This window comes from Accipiter gentilis, chromosome 24 (assembly GCF_929443795.1).
Source record: "Accipiter gentilis chromosome 24, bAccGen1.1, whole genome shotgun sequence".
Taxonomy (NCBI): Eukaryota; Metazoa; Chordata; class Aves; order Accipitriformes; family Accipitridae; genus Astur; species Astur gentilis.
The window spans coordinates 8550828-8571783 of NC_064903.1; the positions used below are offsets into that span (position 1 = coordinate 8550828).

At 39.9% G+C, this 20956-nt stretch overlaps 1 protein-coding gene across 2 annotated transcripts in view; it reads left to right on the forward strand.

Annotated features, from left to right (window-relative positions):
- IL1RAPL2 (interleukin 1 receptor accessory protein like 2) overlaps positions 1-20956 on the forward strand; it is a 487221-nt gene that overhangs the window by 294662 nt on the left and 171603 nt on the right. For both annotated transcript variants that reach the window (XM_049827421.1, XM_049827420.1), the window contains exons 4-5: positions 12842-13028; positions 18953-19106. In XM_049827421.1, the coding sequence (XP_049683378.1) occupies positions 12842-13028; positions 18953-19106 (341 nt within the window). The remainder of the gene's footprint in view (positions 1-12841; positions 13029-18952; positions 19107-20956) is intronic.

A 20956-nucleotide genomic window follows, 5' to 3' on the forward strand; every position in this document is an offset into this window, starting at 1 on the left:
GCTTCTTGGAAGGCATTGCACAGCAATAAGATCTTCTTGTCAGTTATGCAGTTTTCCTGCTTTGGCTAGAACTTTCGTATATAATTACAGATATTTTTGCCTTTTTCAGATTTATGTTGGAGTACAGAATGTTATATATAGTGGTTACACATAAAAGACTATATTTCTTCCTTTACTGAATTAATTTTTTCTTCCAAAAATTTGGTAATGTATTCTTGCTGTTATTGCTTATGAAATCATAGGTGGCTTAAAACAGCTGAGGAAAAAGCAATAGTAATTTATTCTAATTTCATTAAAATTGGGCTAGATGTAATGTTTGTTCTGAAATATGATCAGGCTTTTGTGGTAGACTATCCACACCATTAACTGTGTAGTTTCAGCTTTTTTTAATCCGTTTTTTTGGAGGGGGATAAGCAGATGTTTGCATTTTAGTCATTAACCAGGATCACCTGCTTTGTGAGAATTAAGAGGTCACAAATGAGAGCAGTAATTCTAGAATATGATTTTGTTTTCTAGAAACATTAACGATTTCTGTTACAAATGCCTTCTTTTGTAGACTGAATGCATAGAGACTGCTAGAGAGAGCTCAATGCAGTGGAAATGAAAAGGTGACTGTGTCCATCAGTGTGCAACACCAGGTTTAGGGTTGCATGCATAACTGAGTCTTTTGGATTGGTAACTGACTGAAAAAAATTGGGGAAGAAAATGCTTTTGATTCAAGACAAATGTAAAACTTTAGGAGTTTTTCTCAACAAAGAAATTTTCATTTAGGTTCTCTAAGAGAAAATTGGAAGCAATTCAAATCTAATTGATGTCTTTCTAGCCACTCACCAAGGTCGTGGGAAGCCCTGGTGCAATTCCCAGTGCTGCCCAAAGGGTGAAAACCCCCATTTGCGTGTCCCAGTGGCCAGAGTGTGCTGCATTCAACCACTTCAAGTCTCTTGCCTTAGAACCGTTCTGTCTGCGATTTGTACTTGTCTATGCAAAAGGGTGCAAGGGAGCGGGATGCTTGGATGTGGTGATAAGGCTAAGTTGGGACAAGAGGTCCCTGTCCCAGAAGAAGTTTATGGCTTGAAAGGAAGGACACACTCTCGACCTGGGAAGATCTCCTCTGATAGAAGGGAATTGAACGCCAAGGGGTTTTAGCAAGTCATACATAAAGGTTGTCACAGGCAATAGTGAGAGCTATGCTAATTCACTCTCCCCCAACTTGTTAATTTTTTTCCCAGTCAAAACAAAGTGGCAAATAAGAAAACTGTATGGGGAAAATGACAACTGCACATTTCACTGAATTTCCGATTTGTTGAAAACGTTGTTCACTGTTCTAAAAAAACCAACCATGTTTTTCAAGGAGCTGCATTTTCTGGTTGCTCATGGGTGCTTGTAGGATCAAGGCATGAGTATCTTTGAAGCAATTGGAAGGAATTTTTCAGATGTGGCTTGAAAAGGGTGCGTATGAGCAGGTGAAGGATAGGCTGATATGACAGTGATTTGGAGATGGGTAAAAATTAAATGTGTCAGTGAATTCTTTCTTATACAGAATTGTCATTTCAATAATCATAATGTCTATGAACCTGTAATACTGAATAAAATTAAGGAATATTAGAGCAGCCTTAATGAAAGAGATTGCTTCTCCAGGCTGAAGCGGTCTGATACCGTAATTTAAATATTGCCTCTCTTATTCACCGGTTAGACATTGTTCCATAGGCAGGTGTGGGTGTATAATAGGAGGAAATTATTGTTGCATTAAAACTTAGTTCTCTTCTCACAATACATTTTGACATTGAGCTGACACTCAGATGCAAACCAAAGTGTGGTATTTTTCTCTAGTGTTAAGCACGGCTGTAACGTATTAAGGGGTCCTAATTCTGCAGGGGCTTTTAAGAGTGCAGAGTTGAGCTGTGTTAGCTAATCCATGTGAATTCCATGGATCTGCTTTGTTCTCGGGTGCCTTTTCTGTGCCAAATCAGGGATTTTACTAGAGCAAGATCCAGTGACATCCAAAAGGGATCCTGACTAATGGATAGAAGTGTGTTTCATTACAGTTCCCAGATAATTGCTGGGACATTTGTATCATGACTTTACTGCCCAATACGGAAATGATGTGTTCTGGAGGTCTCTTTGCAGTGCAGGCCCTGGATATGCCATTAATCTTCCAGCACCCGCCACTGCTACTTTCGGATAAAGCTGTCAGCATTTTTATTACAGAGGTTTGGTGTTCTGGGATTTTCACATCAGCAGTCTGGATCGAAGCATCTTCACTGAAGGATTCAGAGTTGAGAGCACCAAAACCAAACATCGAAAGTAAAATGGATCTAAATACATAGGGTGGCCCTAAAGTTCTGAGTATGTAAGACAGTCATTCGCCAGATCACATGCTGCTTTTGCTCTCTGAACAAATATGTTTGTTTTTCCTGTGTTAGAAGCCTCTGTTTTTTTAAAGAGGGAACAAGAACTGGGCCTACTTAGATCTTCTTAACCTGGTGAAAGAAGAGAAGAGGAGCTAGGGAAGAAATCTTAGCAAAGTTTAGCCACACCTTTGCCCTCAGCAAGGGACTGCTTCTGGAGCCCTTTTTTCTAACTGGGCCCAGTTCCAAAATAAACTGAAGTACTGAATAAATGCTTTATAAACAAGATCAGTGTGAGTAAAACATTAGTGCATATTTGCTGTTAAGTAAGTGTTGGTGAAATAAAATAACTCAATTTCCATAATGTGAATCAGGAGGGTAGAAAGTCTGGGCCTTGAGGGGGTGCAGGGAAAGCAGGAGGTGGAGGTTTGTAGTCGCCAGACTGGCTGACGGAGCTAAGCCTCGATTTTTGTACAGGATGCAGAATAACAAGGGAGTGAGGGTCTTGAATGCCTATGAGGCAATAAGCCTGCAGATCTTTAATACCAGCATTTGATGCCAGAGAACTGCCAACAAATCAAGTTAGGAAATCTGCATATCCTTTTTCCCTTACTTTGTGCCTATCTGCAATTCTTAATGGAGAGCAGCATTGCTATGGACACGCACAGAAGAATCAAGCCGTTGCCGAGCCATTGGTGAAATATGGAGATATTACTTTCGGAGCAGTAATAAAATAGAGTGATAGTAGATTTTAAGCCTTTCGCTTTCTGAATGTCTGTGGAGTGCATGACCAGCAAATCAAAATCAGATTTAGACAGCCTGGAGGGGCTGTCAGTAAAACTTCATTTGTGGCATAACCTTTGTGCTCTCGCTTCAGTGGATGTTAGGGAGAGCTGAGGAACTTGTTTCAAATGCCTCCAACCTGGACTGCAGTATGCACCCATCATCCCAGGGAAAGTTGCGCTACTTTTCTGGGCACTGGAAGTCTGCCTTCCAAGTGAAAGGAAGAAGAGTTTTTTTCAGGTCCAAACAGAGACAACACAGGAAAGTTGGACTAAATCATGATGTGAAAATGTGTAGGGATAAGGTTGCTTTCTCTGCAGCCAGCTCTCATCGTTCTTACAATATATGTTTTAATACAGCCATTCGTTTTGTTGGTGGCAATATCTTCTCATTACAGAATGTTTCATTTTCAGGTGGCTTTTTCTTTGGCTTTATTCAGTGCTCAACTGTTCATGACAAAGGTGATTTTGTATCTCAAATCCCTTTGAATGCAGTGTTGTAATTCCAGTTCAGTCATAGAATACCTCCTTCCATATGCCTCACTGGGAAGTGCTTTTTTTCCCCATAGACTTACTCTGAAAAGATCCAAAGATGATACTTTCTAGTGGGCCAGTGTCTTTAATCATCAGATGTCCAAGAGGAGCACATCTAAGTAGCTGATGGATTACACATCTGGTAGTTACCTCTCAGACTTGCACACTGGTACATGATCAGCTTTCAGGGCTGTGCTGTCCCAGGCATGTCTGTAGAAGTCAGCTAAATTTCACACTTAGAGCAAGTCCATGGATTCAGCATGGCATAGTCTTCCCAGGCTCTGTATGACACTAACATTAAATGTCACGCATTAAAAGTGTGTGACATTTCCCACATTAAAACTGACTGATTTTGTATAAACAAAATCCCTGTGATATATGGTATTCAATACTTGAATGCAGTGTCAGAGCGGATACAGTATAAAGTCAGTATGATTCATGATAAAATAAAATTTAACTTACTGAGGTATAATGTTTTGGCATTATCAAAATGCAGGGGAAAGTACAATCAGAATGCTTCTACTTTTCTATCTAAAATTGTGTAAAAACTGATGGTGCTCCTGCAAATCATTTTGATGACATTGTCTTTATTGAGAGAAATCAGTTCTATCTGTTCTTTTGACACACTTGCAGAAAAACAAAGATTTGTTTCTTTTCCCTGGTGATATGTATATTTCTGCTCACTCACCCTCCTTCTCCAAAGCTTTAAAAGAGAAAAAATCCATCCTCTCTCTTTCTGAAAGCCAGTGTTTACTGTTGATGAGAAACTGCAGGAACAGTCAGGCTTCAAGCAGAAATGCCCATGTTGCTCTGTGGTTGGAGAGCATCCAGCAACTTCCCTCTTGCAGCAGCATGCACAAGAATGAGAATATTGTGTATCCTTCAGTTTTCCTAATAGTAAAATCCCAGCTTTAGATACCTTTAAAATGACTGACATTCCTTCTAGTCTCTACAGATTGTCATAGCGAAAGCTTCATGTGCTGCAGTGCCTCAGTAACATTTCAGCTCACTGTCACTGGTTGCTCATGGAAGAAGTGCCTTCCCTGGTGGGCTTCAAACCTTGCCTGGTGGAAAGAAAGGATGCAAATTGGGGTGACTGCCGCCTCATGCAGTCAACTTTGCATGCAGGAGACATATTGCCAAGATGTTGTTCAGCCCTCCTCAGCCATCTCCTCTCCAACATGTAAGGCAGTTTTCATTTCCCTTTTGTTCTCCAAATAACAACGGAGAAGAATGTGCTTACCCAGGTACCCTTCCTGTTGAAACCCACATTGAGATAGCTGTAACTATAACATGTTAGTAGACAATGTTGTATGTGAGTGGACAGACAAATGGAAGGTTTCCTGAGGAAATCCATCATGCCCAAAGTACAAGCTGACAGAACCCTAGGGAGTTAAACTGGTATTTGGTAAGTGATCCTGGAGGATAATTTCTTCTTTTCTGGCAAATGCTTAAGGGAAGGCACAGCCAGGAGGACTCAGCTGCAGGACTCAAACAGCTCTCATTGCAAATTGTCATAAGGACATTCACTTCGTGATTCTTGATGATGTTGTTCCTTGTATACCCTATGAGATAGTAACTGGTCCACTGGTTTATGTGCTCAGTTGGCAATGTACAGAGAGAGGCTTGCCTTTCCTCATTGCTTCTACAAAATAGGACTCACATGGCATGAAGAAGGACATGCTCCATGGGCTTTATTCTCTGAGGCAACAAAATCGGTGAGGTTTAGCAATGCAGACAAGTCTGATGGGTATCCTGAATGCAACTTTTGTTTTGCATGCTAGGTGTCTAATGAAAACAAAAGCATAGGAGGACTAGATACACTAATTCACATACTGTGTGGTTTGGAAGAAATAAAGGAGAAAGTGTTCAGTGCTCTCAGAAACAGGGAATTGCAAATACAAAATTATTGGAAGGGGATTTCTTAACACTTTCCTGGGAGCAGTTGTTCCTGTGCTTCAGATTTATGTCATTTGTAATGGGGCTTTTCAGTAACACAATGTAATTTGACAGTAATATTCAGAGTTCTGATAGAAAATTATTAGCAAATAAATGAAAAGGGCTTAGTCATTTGCAGTAGCAAACTTTAGGGCAACTTGCTGCCTTGTAATTCTTAAGGGCAAGGAAGAAATTTTCCCTGAGAGCAAACCCAGCCAATTACAGGAAGTGCTGAAGCTGATAGAAACCAGATAGTTCCTGAACTTAGGTGTGATATGCTGAGATAACTTAGTGTTCTTTTGGCTTCTGCATTTCTTCTGTGTTCTGTGTTATATTTCCATATATTCATTTCTAATAACTAAAATTTTTGAAGACGTAAAAAAACCAACCCTAAAACCAAGGAACACCATTGACCTGTGTGATTCAACTTAAATGCTAGGAGATTTTCTCTCTGTGCCTGAGTAGTCCCTGTTGGAATGACTGACTGGTGATTTGTTTGTTTTTCAATTGCTTCTGTCATGTTGCAGAGATCAGCAGAACCAGTGCATGTGTGTGTGAAGGCAACCAGAAAAGAAATAGCTCCTCCTGACCCTTAACCATGTGCAAATCAGACTGGTTGTCACTTACTATTCTCAGAGAGACTTAAGAAATGTGATACTAGATATTATCCCTGAATTTTCAAATCATGGCCTTGCTGTTACAGGCTGTATCACTGACTGTACTAGGCACATCCTGACATTTTTGTGTCATATTTCCCTTTTAATAAGGCTGTTAGCTGAAGTCCAACTTTAATTTAAACTTAGATCTAAGCTTTGGTGAGAGACACCCAGCTGTGAGAAACTGTACCTAACTGCCAGATCCGAACATCTTTTCTTCCCCGTCCCGGTATCTAGGAAGCCTGATAATTCCCTAAACAGGGCTAAACTCACAGTGAGGAGAGTACAGGTCTTGTTTTTAAGTGCCTCCGGTAAGAACTATATTCCTGACGGTTAACTTGAGGAGACATCCCTGAATGTCTGTTTTTCAAGCTATCATTAATGTGAGTCTTTTAAAATTACCTTTCAGTGATCTTGCTCAGAAGTTTTTTTTCTTCTGAATAGTGGTGATATAGCCTTTCTTCATTGTAAAACATGGGTCTCTGGGACATCTAGTATGTTTTAGTCAAGCTCAAATTGTCTTGTTTCTAATAAGTCTTGTGTAGCCATTGAATCTTAGGAGAAAAGAAGTACAGAAAGAATAAAAATTCTTAGAGTGAATGGTTAGCTCAGCACAAATACTTTTTCTACTTGAAGGGGATGGGGCCTTGAATGGTACCTCTATCTGGATTCACAACACAGGTCTCTCTGTTGGAGGATCAAAGGAAGTAGAAATAATGCAAGAACATTGGATTTGTAACATTGTACTGGTTTAGCACTGCATTTTCTGAGATCGTACTTCCATGATGTTGTTTTCTTTTACTAGTAGGATCTTGAAAACCAGTCAGACATTAAAGCACATTCTTATAGCAGCTGGAAGTGGATCTGGTAGTGCATTAATTACTGTGGACCTTCAGATGGACAAAGATGGATGGTGGTGTAGTTATTGCTGTTATTGCTTTAACTCAGAATGAGCAAAGATGAATGTAAGGGTTGACCTATACAGTCCTGCAATCAGTATTTCAGTGAGCCAATGAAAATGTCATTAAAACAGTCAGGGTGTTTAGGTACATTGGAAGAGATCTGTCTGAGATGTGCTGTTCCCTGAGCACTGCTTTGATAAATACGCTTTCCAGCTTTTGGATCTACCACCACAGTCTTAGTTTTAAGATGAAAGTCTTAGAATGTAATAAAACCCCCAACACTTAATGAAAAATGAACCTGGAAGAAAACAAAAAAAATGCAAATCCTCTGGTACAAATATGCAATTCAAATTTAGGGATTTTTTTTGATCTAGTAGATATTAAATACTCAACCAATTTGCTGCCTACTTCCTCTTTATAAGAAAATATAAATAATAAACGGGGTAGGGAAGGTTCCATGCATACTAGAGAAAAAATTGGTTTACTTGACTCTTTTAACAAACTACCCTCACTTAGCAGAAACACAAATGCCAAAAAAGTTTTTTCCAAAGTTGTGAATATTTTGTCTAATTTCAATTCAGCCTCAGGGCTGATGAATTGTCTTGAATTCAAAACAAGATGAAAAACAATTTAGGGATTGACACTTCAATTTCAAATGTCCTTCTTATCCGTTTCTTTATATCCTCTGTTTTTCCCTCTTGTCCTTGCTTCGAAGTCAAGCCAAACTCACAGTTTTGCTTGCTTTTGTTTTGAGACCTGTTAAAGTCCCTTGGTTTTCCCTGTGGTTTTCTATTGGATTCTAAGCTGGCTTCAGTTTGTGGTTCAGAGCCAGTTCCAAGTGGCCTGGGGATTACAAATGCCTTGCCATGAGAACAAAGTAAACTGTTTTGTGAACTCTGGCAAAGCTAAACCCTTCTTCACATTTCCAGTCGAGAGAGTAGGCCCAGTTTATAACTAGTCCCTTGAAATAGGGAATTACAAATCTTAGTTTCAGTGTGAAAACATAAGACATTTTTTTCTTTGTATCCTATCTTCCCTTTTCCTGTTCCCCATATAACCACTGCTACGTCCTATAGAAATGGAATCCAATGGAAGTCGACTCCTGTGGAAAATGAATGGTTTGGAAACCTTTCAGAAAAGACAAATTATTAAAAGATCCACTTTCAGATTTATGGGCTTATTTCCTTTATATGTGGCAAGTGGGGTCTCTGCAGTCTGCCAGGTTCATTTGGGTTTCAATATTCTCTACTTGTATACAACTCTTCTTACCTGGCCTCACAATACTGAGATCACCACTGGAAGCCCTCCAGCATCTTCCTCATCCACCTGGAAGATGCTTCCTTTTTATTCCTTTCAGCCACCAATTCTGACAGCAAAACCCAGGCTCCCAGCTTTGCTATAGTTATCTCTTCTTCTTGTGTCCCAACTTTCCTCTTTAAATATGGTCATATAACCTTTCCTGCCAGTCAGCAAACTGCTGGGGGCACTGACCTCCCCCACCAAGCTCCATGACCATGTACTGAAAACAAAAGTGGATCCTCCTTTTTATAATTCATAGGCCATCTGTTTAGCTTTTCAAAGAAGAAAAGCAATAAATGTAGGATTCATGCTAGTCAGTCTCAACGCATTTTAAAAAAAATAAAAAAATTAAAGACGACCCTTACCATAAACAACTTAAATGCAGCTCATCAAGGTGATCCCTTGTGGACAACAGCGGTCCTGAAAACAATTGGAAAGAAATAATTGGATCCTTCCCAGCACAGCAGCTCTGTGGGCTTCCTGAGGGACTCCTGTAGGTGAGTTCCCATCACCGCAGTGACCTGCGTGGTGGCCAGCACCATAATATTCCTGTCTGCTTACCCGGGTGATAAAAACAATGCTGTAGTGAGCATTGACTGCTTTGTGATCCCCTGCCTGAGTTCTCAAGTTCCTTAAGCTGTCACCTTCTAGAGAGTCCCTTTATGCCCCCAGCCCCACAAGGGAGGGAAGACAGCACGTTCCCATGTGCCAGTGAAACCAAATGCATGTTTTTCTGCAAATTACAGTTCAAATTACAAGGTTTTTTTCTGTGTAGGAAAATTAACAGGTTCCCCTACTAATTCCTGCAAAGGATGAACATGGTCAATTCCATGGCAGTCTTCTGGTTAAAACAAAGGGAATTTATCTTTTTCGGAAGCTCCGTCTTGCAGCATCTGAGCTGACAGAAAAATGGTAGCCATGGAGTCTCCAAGAAAAAGTCGGCACAGACCCATCACCTGCTCAGAGAATTGAGTGATGAAATCCATACTGTCCTGGGGAGCATCTTGCCTAGCACAGGGAGAAATGGCTCACGTTTTCTACAAACTTTGGCTCCCAGACTCCTGCCTCAAAATTGAGAAAAACAGTGAAGCTGATCAAACTGCTGTTTCCTTTTGCACATGACTGAAATATAACTGTTATCCCAAACTGACTAGACTGAAGGAAGGCTGCTGCTTCATTCACTGGAATCCCTGCAGAAGTTGCCCTTTTCTGGATTACCAGCAGTAGCACTAATGTGAGTGGGTGGTGAAGAAGCATTCATAAAGCTTTCAAGTCTATTGCTGTTGGCTTAGTGAGGGCTTTCTTCATCATGAGCCTGAATAGATTTATTGTCTCGGTCATGGAGTGTGAACAAAAGTGATAGTGCTCACCAGGCACTTAGTTTTCTCGATTCTACTCAATTCTAATTGTAACTAATGAAAAGAATACTACATTTTTAGGTCGTGGTTCCAGGAAGCATTTTAAATAGAAGTAGCCTCCAGCGCTGTTCAAAATACGATCTAAATAATGCAAGATTGTTAGCAGAAAATACAGCACTATTAAATAACACCAAGTTATAGACAACTATTCAAAGTCATTATTCTTGATTAGCCTGGATCATTATTACTGAGCACATGTGACCTTATTTGCACTCAGTAATACTTGTAGTCATTCAGGAAAGTTAAATAATCATTATTGATTAATTACTATTGATTATACTGAGTGGTTATATCCATATTTTGTGGATTTTCAGTGCTGTCTTAGGAAGCATTGAAACTTTCAAATATGTTTTGTTTTCTTCCTGCAAAAGAAGGTAACCCTTTTCAAAAGCAAGTAGTTTAGGAGAAAGTTGACTTATGTTCCCTAAATCATATAAGTATTTCTGAAAAGCCCACCCCAAATGATGCATTTTTTCAGTCCAGAGAACTTTTGTTTCAGGTAAAATAATACATTTTGTGCAGTTTGTGAGGATGAGACTTTTTTATAGCCTCTCAACTGAAACACATCATGGCAGTGTGCAAAATGACCCTTTCCACTCTGAGGTGAGGGACAGAGAAAACAGCCACCAATTTTATCACATAAATGCACAGGTGGCATTTTGAAGAGAATGGAGCAGGAAGGGGGGAGTCTGTGGTTCTGCTGAATACGTAACACTAATGATGCTGAAAATGGGAGGTTTCTGGAGATTGCCTGTTGATTTGCCTTGCAAATACCTCTTTCTGCAAATACCTGCTCGTGGCACACCTTTGACAAGAAGCCATTGGCACAGTGTTTTGTCAGCGCTTGTTTAGCATGGAGCTTAGAGCCGTGATGAAGTGTGCCCATAGACCTTTTTAATTTCTTCCCAACTACAGGCTCACTTGACGGAGTGACATGTTGAAACATTGCATAAGAAAAGACTTATTAACGGAGCGTGCTGGATTTCTATTTTTTTAAAAATTAAAAGCATTGTCATGAGTCTAATTGGAGGGAGTAAGCAGCCGGTATCATTAGTGTCAGGATTTGACTGATGGATCACTTTCCAGGTGCACAGGGCAGTTTTTGTCTGCTGTGCCACCATCTTGCCCAGCTAAACCAGTTTGCAGCTGAGCTGCCATGAAAGAGGCAGTGGCAAAGCGGCAATATCTCCTGCAAGAGCTCTCCACATCTCCCTTTGATGGGAGTAACCACCCAGCATGTCGGTTTTACTCCAGGCTTTTTTGGTTGTGGCGCAGTCAATTAAAATGACAAAATGATGCACGATGGGAGGAAGAGCCTCATTATATTGTCGCTTGTACTTTGTAGCTTGCCATCACACCTAATGAAGGGCAGAAGCTGACGGTCTGGGTTGCAATGATCCTGTGCAAAGTGCAAATGCTTCACAGTAACACCACGACAAACACCAGTTAGGGTGGTTTTTTTTATTGTGTGTCTGATAGATCTGTTAAAGATGCAGGTCTGAAGGAATTTAATTTAATCCTGTTTTCATGATTGAGGCATGGGAGCTGGGCTGGTTGTGTTTATTCTACCCTGATATTAAGAAAAGCTAGGTGTAGCTCCCAATCCACTCGCCTGGATTTAACTCTGTCAGGCTTCTTTGGTGGTAGAGCAGGCAATGGTTTGAAGTGCTAAGGGATTACATTTTTCAAGATTTTAAGGCCAAAATGTGTTCGTGTAACCACCAGTCTGACTTCTTGTGTATCCGTGGTGGGTGCCCACGCGCAGGCGCTGGCAGCGAGGCGGCGGGCTCCCCTCTGAGGAGAGCCGAGGGGCCGCCCTGTGCCGGACACGGCCGGTTCCAGCCGGTTCCGGCCGGTTCCCCCAGCGCAGGCACAGCTGAGCCCCTCGGCGAGGGGAAGGCGTGTTGAGGAAAGGGCAAGATGGGCGGCGAGGGGTGAGGGACAGAGTGTGAGGAACAGCCCCGCCGCACCGAGGGCCGGGCGGGGGGGGGAGGCGCGCCAGGCCCCCACAGGGATGGCCCTGCGGCCATGGAGGGACCCCGGGCCGGGGGCTGGTTTTCCCGAGGGGAACGGCAGCCACGGAGGGCCCATGATGGGGCAGGGGAATGAACACGTGAGGAGGAAGGAGCCGCAGACAGACCACAACCCCCCATCCCCAGCCTCTGCGCCACGTGGGGAGGGAGAGGTAGAGAAGTAAAAAAAAGGAGGTGAGGGGAATGTGTTTTAGCTTTTTTGTCTTTCTCAGCATCCAAACCTATTTTAATTTGCAATTACTTAAAATAATTTCTTCCAAGTTTAATCTGTTTTGCCCATGATGGTAATTGGTAGGCGATCTCCTTGTCTTTATCTAGACCCGGGAGCTTTTTCAACTTATTTTCTCCTTCCCATCCTGTTGAGGGGGAGTGAGAGAGCAGCTGGGTGGGTGGCTGGCAGCCGGTCCAGGTCAACCCACCACAACATCACATGCTGTAGGATTTTATATAGCAGTTCCTTCAGGGGGAGGAATTCTTCCTGCATAACATGCTTTAACATCCGGCACATAACCCTTCTTCTCAAATGTATAGCACTGTGTACTGGAGTGAAATCTCCTGAAGGTGGGAGAGAAAGAGGGAAAGGAGGAGTGTGAGTGACAAACAGAGGAAATGGGACAGTGTGTCCTGACCAACATTTGAGGTGCCAACAAGTTCCTGTGTTCGTAGACTTGCAAGCTCGAAAGAGCTGCTGTGCTGGGTTAGATCACTTGTCAACAAAATTTCAATAGGGTTCTTCATAGTAAATCAGAAATGAGCCTTTATATTTTCTAGTAATTTGTCTGTGTTGGAAATACACAGTGTGACAATCACTATTTGAATGTGTTGCTGAAGCTTTTGTGAAGATGAGAGCCTAACAAAGAAACTTACTGTGCTGAAACGAACATGGTAAAAAGGAGGTAGGATAAATGAAAACATCTTTCTGTCCCTGCAGAAACTCAACGTATTGCATGAAGGTGTCCATGTCCTTGACGGTAGCTGAGAATGAATCTGGGCTTTGCTACAACAGCAAGATCAGATATCTGGAAAAATCAGAAGTCACTAAGAGAAAGGCAATCTCCTGTCCTGATATTGAGGATTACAAAACAGCCAGTCAAGAGCCAGATGTGGTGTGGTACAAGGTAACTATTGCTGTCTTATTGCTATTGTACTGAAACTATACAAAACTTCCACTGTTTTCAGTCTGAGGCTTAGAGATGGCCTTTTCTGAGCCTGTAGTGGTTTGTGACTGGTCTGGAGGATGTTGTCTCAGTATTACAGAAGGAATACGAAAGTGCAGGCAAAACTATCCAGCATCAGCATCAGTGAGGAAGTTCTGTGCAAGAGGTCACATGATGTGTCTAACAGCGGTACCACGTTCCCAAACCACTGTGCTTCCTCTGTACCAGTTTCCACCTTGGTGGGATGTCTCCCTCCCTGATAGTGTAGTAGAAACAAAGGGAGGCAACCTGCAATGGAACCAAAGGTGTAACAGCACCGCCAGCTTCAGTAGTGCTGCACAGATAATAATTTTTATGAAGTCTGTTGGGTAATTTCACCAAGGCTTGTTCATTTTTACCAAAGTCTGCTGGGTAATTTCACAGAGATGCATTTACTTTTGCTGAGGTTCATTGAGTAATTTTACTGAGGTCTGTTAATTTTAACTGCGGGTCTGTTAGATACTTTTACTATTTGGCAGATAACTTGGCTGGCTGTACCTTCTCCAAGGCCTGTCAAGTATCACACACCACTTTTATCAGCAGATGTATTAGTGATGTGTTTCCGTAGCTCCCCAAGAAAACAGGAGAATGACTAAAATATGGGTTGCCAGGCAGACATCAGGTACAAAGACCATAGCAAGGTCTGGCAAATTTTACCTGTTGTCTGGACTTGGACTGACGTCTGATATTTGAAAAGCCCTCAGGTATGAGTTGCTGCAAGAAACAATGGAGAAGAATAAAGAGCTGAAGCCAGAGGGAACAAGAAATAGTTGGGCAAGAGGAAGAGCTCAGTGGGATCCATGGTAAATAGAGTTTGGATTGTAGGGATAAAGGCAGAATGAGTTTAGGACAAACTTGGTTCAGGTAATGAAGACAGAAACATACAAACCAGTTAAATCCTAAATTTTGAGTGCTTGATTTGCCAACCTTAATGACGTTCTTTAAAGATAGTTATTTTGTGTGAAGTAAGTAATATGTGCAGAGCTGCAGATTTTTTTCCTCCTTAGCAGGCTGCATCAGAAAAGAGCAATTTTAAAAGTTGTCATCTATTTCTATTTTTTACAGAAATCTCACATGTTCTATCTTATAGCAACAAAACGTGTGCCATAACCCACTGTTAGTATAAACAAAGTTTTTCTTTCAGCCATTGAAGCTGTTTCTCTCAGCACATTGTGGATAACTTCAGTGCTGTTCATACATAAAATACATGTATTCAATTAAGTCTGAAGTCTTGGAGGAAAGAGGGTACCAGAGAGAAGCTGTTTCTTGTCCTATGTACCTAGGTATTACTGAACACCAGATCACATTTTTTTGCAAGAGCATGCTGCAAAAGAAGTCGGGCAGGAATAATCTTCAGCTGTCATGGAGCAGAAATCAGTCTAAGAAAGATACATGTACAACCCCACATCAACGATGCTTTGTGCTGATCAAGAAAGGGAACAGAAGTGTCTTTGTTCCATATACCCACACGTGTTATCTGGGTTGCACATACAGGTTGTGTGACACCAGGCTGGAGTGTGACAGCTGACTGACAAGTCATCATCATGGTGAAATGGAACAGAAATGATGTGGTTGGATAATAATAGTAGGAATTGAAGTTGACAACCTTTAGTCTGGCTTGGTAATGAAGAGAGACATTAGTGGAATAACCTACTACGTATACCTCCTTACCCATAATTAACAATAAGGTGCTATCAGTTCAGTGCTTAGACAACACCTATGGTATGTGGACCTAAGTCAGGAAGCTCAGTAATGTAAAATGTCAATATTAATTTTATGCAGAATGTATATATGTCAGGTTATCCCTTGAAACTTATTCCTGAAACAGGGTTTTGGAAAAATATTTTAGACGGTCTTGAGGTACTAACTGTTAATAGAAGTCTGCCTATTCAAAAGAGCCTAAGTCCAGTTTCTAGAAAATATGTAATTACTTGGATTTCAAAATAATGTGATGAGTACTAAGGTAACCCCTACAATCCACAGTGTGGGACTTAGGATCATGCTGTGTGAGGCAACATGTGTAACAAAAAGCAGATCCCTTCTCCCAAAGAATAGTGTAAAGTGATATTCCACTTTAGGATCTGACCCTCACTTTCTGAAGAAGGCATCTGTTTCCAGTCATAGCACACTGGATCCTCAAGTTTTTCCCCTCTACCTTTGTGATTGAGTTTGACATGTACATGAAGGTGTAATCAGCCATCTTCTTGTGTAAATCTGCTCCAGAAGCACTGGGGGCAATTCTTTTTCATCATGCTGATACATTTAGAAAAGATTTTCATCCAGTGGGAGAGCATAAATTGTCCAAAATAGAACAGTAGATAAATAAATACGAGGAAGTCCTTGAGGTGCTTTCTTTATACCTTTGGCTGAAAAGAGAAATTCTTGTGTTCATGAGAACCTGCCAGTTTGCTGGTAGTCGGGGAGTTTGGACTTGTGACAGATGAAATACCATCAGACAGGACTGTAATGGTGCAAGCCCACTGTGTGCAGGGCTTGCCCTGCCTTCTGAAAGGCTTCTCTCTGTGGAGGGATTAATGAATCTAAGCCAATAATTGCATCAATTTATCAGGAGTTAATTGTAATTTAAACATGCCTTTAAAATAATTATGCCTGAATAGATTTCCACATGAATACCTGATAAGTAGTAAAACATTTGCTATAAGGATTTGTTTTAACAGTAGTATCAACTTCATATCTGGCTAGACTTACACTGCATGAAATACTTGTTTTTAAAGATTTCCACAATTAGAGCCATTGATATACACGCAACTCTGTTATGCCTGTTAGAACTGTTTTGACAACAAGTATAAGATTTTTTGGAAATAAATGTATGTGTCAAGGCATGATTGAATGAATGGGATTTAACAGTAAGAGTAGTTTCATGAAAAATCAACTGGCAGAGAAAAAAGGTATATTACATCTAGAATGCAGAGTCTTAAACCATTTCCATCATCTCTTTTCTACTATTGGGTAGAAGGGCGGGCTGTGAAAACAATCAGAATGTCAGGTGAAGGACAGGTAGTTGTTATCTACCCTACAAAAAATAGAGTTGTTGAGGTGCTGCCACTTAAATTTCAAGGAAGAGAAAAAGAAGTACACAATAGTATAAATAGTACACAATTTAATTATTGGGGGAAAAAAACTGAAAACAATGTGTCTAAGGAGAATAAATAGGATAGAAAAAGAAACTTTCAGATTCTTCTAGCAGGTAAACATGGTGCAAAAGCAGAAAACAGCAATTAATTGGTTAAACAAGCAACAGTTGAACAATTGAGCACTTAGCTTGTTAGAGAAATTAGCAGACCTCTGACAGTAAAATCTAGATTGTTTTCACAATATGAAGACTAGTTAGATTTTTTTTTAAATTGGTTTGTTTCTTGGCCATTTTTGTTGCTTAAAATACAAATTGTTATGATTTTCCAGCTTCTCCCCTTATTTGCTTTTAGTTTTGTGTATTCAACTAGTCTGAAAAAACAGGGAGAATAAAACAGGCATTTTCAACATATGTTTAGAAAGCCTGCATGGTCAGGAGAAGAAAAATTAATTAGCTAAAATTGGGAAAGAAAGCTTATAAATATTTTTTAATATGAAGTGTTTTAAGTAGATACAAAAAGAAACAATTAGGACATTAGTGGTACAGTTCTAGCAGAACAATTTCTTTCTGTAAAACCACAATAGCACAAACGTTGTTTGTGCTAAATCATTAATCTCTGTAGTAGTAGAGATGTCGCCCTTCTTGTTACAAATACGTCGTATATAAAAATAGGAAGTGTATGAAAATGTATCTTCGATCTCTTTGCTCCCATACTTTTAAATCTAAAGTAGAGAATATAAAACTGGTAACATGATAGGGTCTTTCGGTGCTGAATTGAAAGGGTGCATACCTGAAACATTCTTACTTCGTGTATTCTGGAAATTGTATTCCTTCTAAAATAGGATTGAATAGAACTGAATCATATTCTTTGCTCAGTGTTCAGATTTAGTTACTCCAAGTTGGTGGTTGATGTACCTTTAAATAGGACTAAAAAATTCAGTGCAAATCAGAAAGGATTTAATGGCATTTTCCGGCTCAGATCTGCGTCCTGCATGAGTCTTAACCAATGCCAGCGCAATTTAGCAACAAAAATAAGCTCTGATTCTTCTTAGCACAGCAGATAGGATCTGGATTCTGATCATTCTTTGTCATTGGTGTTAACTAAAGTTCACATGCAAGACAAGATTACGCTTTCCTTACAACTGTACTTTGGAAACAGAAAGATAACCTGAACACTCTGTTACTTGCAGTAGTATCGCACAGTTTCAGAATTAAAAATCTGACCACATTGTAACAGAATTTGGCCTACTGGGGATGGGGATAAATGCTTCAGTGCTCCATTTTCAAGTGCAAGGCCAGAAGCTCACAGTCCCATCTTTTTATTTCTTTACTATTATCCTTTAATTTAGAATCTGACATTGTGGATTTGGAATGTGTATGGAGCCCCATCAAAAAATTATGTTTGTGTCATTTTGGTCTCTTGCTGTCATACAATGTATTTGCATGTCAACGTATTTTCTTGTGTGATTGTTTTCTGAAGAGAAAGCTTTGTTCTGTACTGTTTGCTGTATTTCTGACACTGCTGTTTCAGCTGAGCAGAAAATGGGGCACAGGTCTGGGCTATTTACACGAATCTCTGAAGCTGCTGAGCCTGATGTAACTGATACGAGATTGTTCGTTGCAGTCTGAGAGCTTATTCCATGTTGCCACCTTGAGAGAGGGAATAGAGGAGCATTAAAGGTACTCAGGCCCTATGTTGCTTTGTGTGGTCTGAGTACAGAATTAGCTAGAGCCTCCAGAACTGTTGGGAGTACTGAGTGTTTTAGAGAACTGAGAAAAGCGTGATTTTGTTTGCAGGCAGAACAGGTTTGATATTAAAGTTATTGAGAGACAAGAAATATATAATCTTGAGGTACTGTTTTAAAGAGACAATGATCAAATTGTGCCTGTGCTTTTAGTTCAGAGCATTCCAAGAGGTATTCAATCATGAGTACTGTTAATGTGGAAGGTGACTGATCTGGCTGCAGGGATATAGTATGTTAGGAAAGGGAGAGCCTTTTCTTGCACTGTATCACACACTATCCAGAAGGACTCAAATGCTGTTCCAATAGGACCACAATTCATAGTGATGGACCTAAATCTGCCAAGTAACAGCTAAGATCTGCCTGGCGAAGTCAGTGAGAGTTGCAGGCCATCAGTACCATGTACTCCACCAGAGGACGCACATGGGGGTGATGCTACAAAGAGCCCAGTGGTGGGAAAAAGCTGAATCAAAGCTCATCAGGTGCCAGAGAAGCCAGTGTTGAGAAACAGGACCATAAGGAAACCAGGCTTCCTGAATTCCCTTGCTCACAAAACTGCTGTTGTTCTTCCTGTTTTCTTCTGTTGGTAAATGGTTCTAGCCTGAGACTGTGTGTAAATTTTGCCTTCAGGCTAACTCTTAACAGATGTTGCCCTTACTCCCTTCAAACAGAGATTCATTTTAATGGTCCATCCTGAAGTAGAGGTCTTGGCAGTTGCTCATCATGAAAAAGAGAAGATACTTAACCATTGCTTCAGGGTACTATGTATTAAACACGGCCCATGTGATGCAGTGGGAATTACTGAACCTTAAAAACATTTCTGTTTAATTTCCGTCTTCAAATTAATTCCAGTTTCAGATATCTGTGCTTTCTGAAATTATATTTGAATTTGAATTGCAAAATGTATTGAGATGGTTGTTTACTTATGTATAATACTGAAAATCTGATCAGGCAACACTGTCTTATGTCATACAAGCTGGGTAATTTTGGCAATGGATTTTTTTCTGCAGGAATGTAAGCCAAAAATGTGGAGAAGCGTTGTAATTCAGAAGGGAAATACTCTCTTAATACAAGAGGTCCAGGAAGAAGATGGAGGAAATTATACCTGTGAACTAAAGTTTGAAGGCAAGCTTATACGAAGAACAGTTGAATTGAAGGTTACTGGTAAGAATCTTTGTTCTATGCCAATAGTAAAAATAAAGCTTTGAAATAATAAGAAAAAGTGGTGTTCACATGTCAGTGAATCTATTTGATAGAAGTAAATCCAAACCAAATCCCAATAGCCGAGCAGTCCCAAACTAGGGGAAATTCATATCAAGATCTTATAAAATTCTACAGAAGACTACTTCTACCTTTTGCTGTGTACAAAGCCTGGAAACACTGGTTATAAAGCAAAAGGTAGAGCAGAGCTAGGTCCTCCCTGTACGCTGGAAGTCATTCAGACTCTAGTTTTGCCTTCAGTGCTAAACAGAGGAAAGGTTGACTAAAACTGTAAAACAGGCTTTTGTTGAGGTTTGTCCTAGAATAAAACAAAGCCAATAGAGACAACTTGAGTCTTTTTTTTTTTTTTTTTTTTTTTTTTTTTTTTTTTTTTGAGTGCTTGTTCCATATTTTTAAGCTTTGGTTTAATTTTGATGATCAACTTGTGTAGCCTAGGGTTTGTTTTTAGTGAAAAGTGTGGCACAGCCTATTCCAAGAATGAAGTTAGTAACATTGGACTGTCAGGGGGAAAGTAACCTGCTTTTCAGGAGGCTGTACATCGTATGCTTCTGAGTCCATGTGGTAATCTACTAGTCAACAGTATTTTTTTGTCACTTTTTGTCAGGTACCACAAATGAATGGGTAAAATAGTATTGCCTACCAATATATTCCTGATCCCTTTCCATTCCACTGCAGTATGACATCTGTAATTATTATTTTGCCTTCACTGTCTGTGGAACTTTGCAAGTATCTGAAAACAATTGATTTTTTTTCAGCCTTTTGCACAAAACTGTATAAACAAATGGTTAGGTATTTTCCGGTCTGTGTTTTGACATACTGATTAAAATGGTGTCTTACTTAAAGCAGAATAAGTAGAATTCTACTTTCTTATATCAAACTGAATTAGTCCACATGATATTTCCAATATGTTCTTGAAATACAATTTTTCCTTTTATTTTGAGTGAAATCCCTTTTTCTATTCTTATCATTATTCCTCATTTTAAATGAGTTCTTTTCCCTGTGTGCCAGATTCACATGTCATGTGATTCTTTATTGTCCATTTTTGACCATGGATGGGTCTCTAAAGTATTGATTTGACCTACCTGACCCCAGACCTGTCAAATGAAGATATAATACCTGCCTCGTGGATAGTTGCTATCCTATGTAGCATGCTGGTCTTCAACCAGAATATGAACTAAGTTTGACAAAGTGAAAATGAGATGCATCTAATTCAATTCCCTGTGATGGATATTCTTTAGATAACCCATATTCTATGCTCTCCCTCTCATCATGACCTTGCTAGAACTCATGTGTTCTCTTCATTATTTGAACAATGTGGTATATTCATACTTCAAAACTTAATGAATTTGTCCTAAACTAACTATAGCATGTATTAAATTTGTTTTATTAAAATGTTGATGACCTGAATTATTAAAAATGTAAATATGGAATATGCAAATGTTCTCCTTTTTGCAAAATGCTTGAGAACCATGAGATTTTTCCCCTTGTAATTTGGTGTGAAATTCATATTAAATTAAATTTCCTTTAGTTTATAAAAGGATATATGTTAGTAAACGCCTTTTCCAGATTTAAGTGTTTGGGAGACATATCTGATGTTATGTGTTTGCTGGTTGAATCTATCTAGATATCTGGAATAGGCTAGTAAGTGTATGTAGACGATGACCTGAAAATATGGATTAGAACTATGAATGTAATGCATAGAACCATGTAAGCATATTATCTTATAGCTTGGTGCTTCACCAAGTTTCTTTGTCCTGTTTCTGTTTTGTTTCAGTTTGTGAATTATATATGCA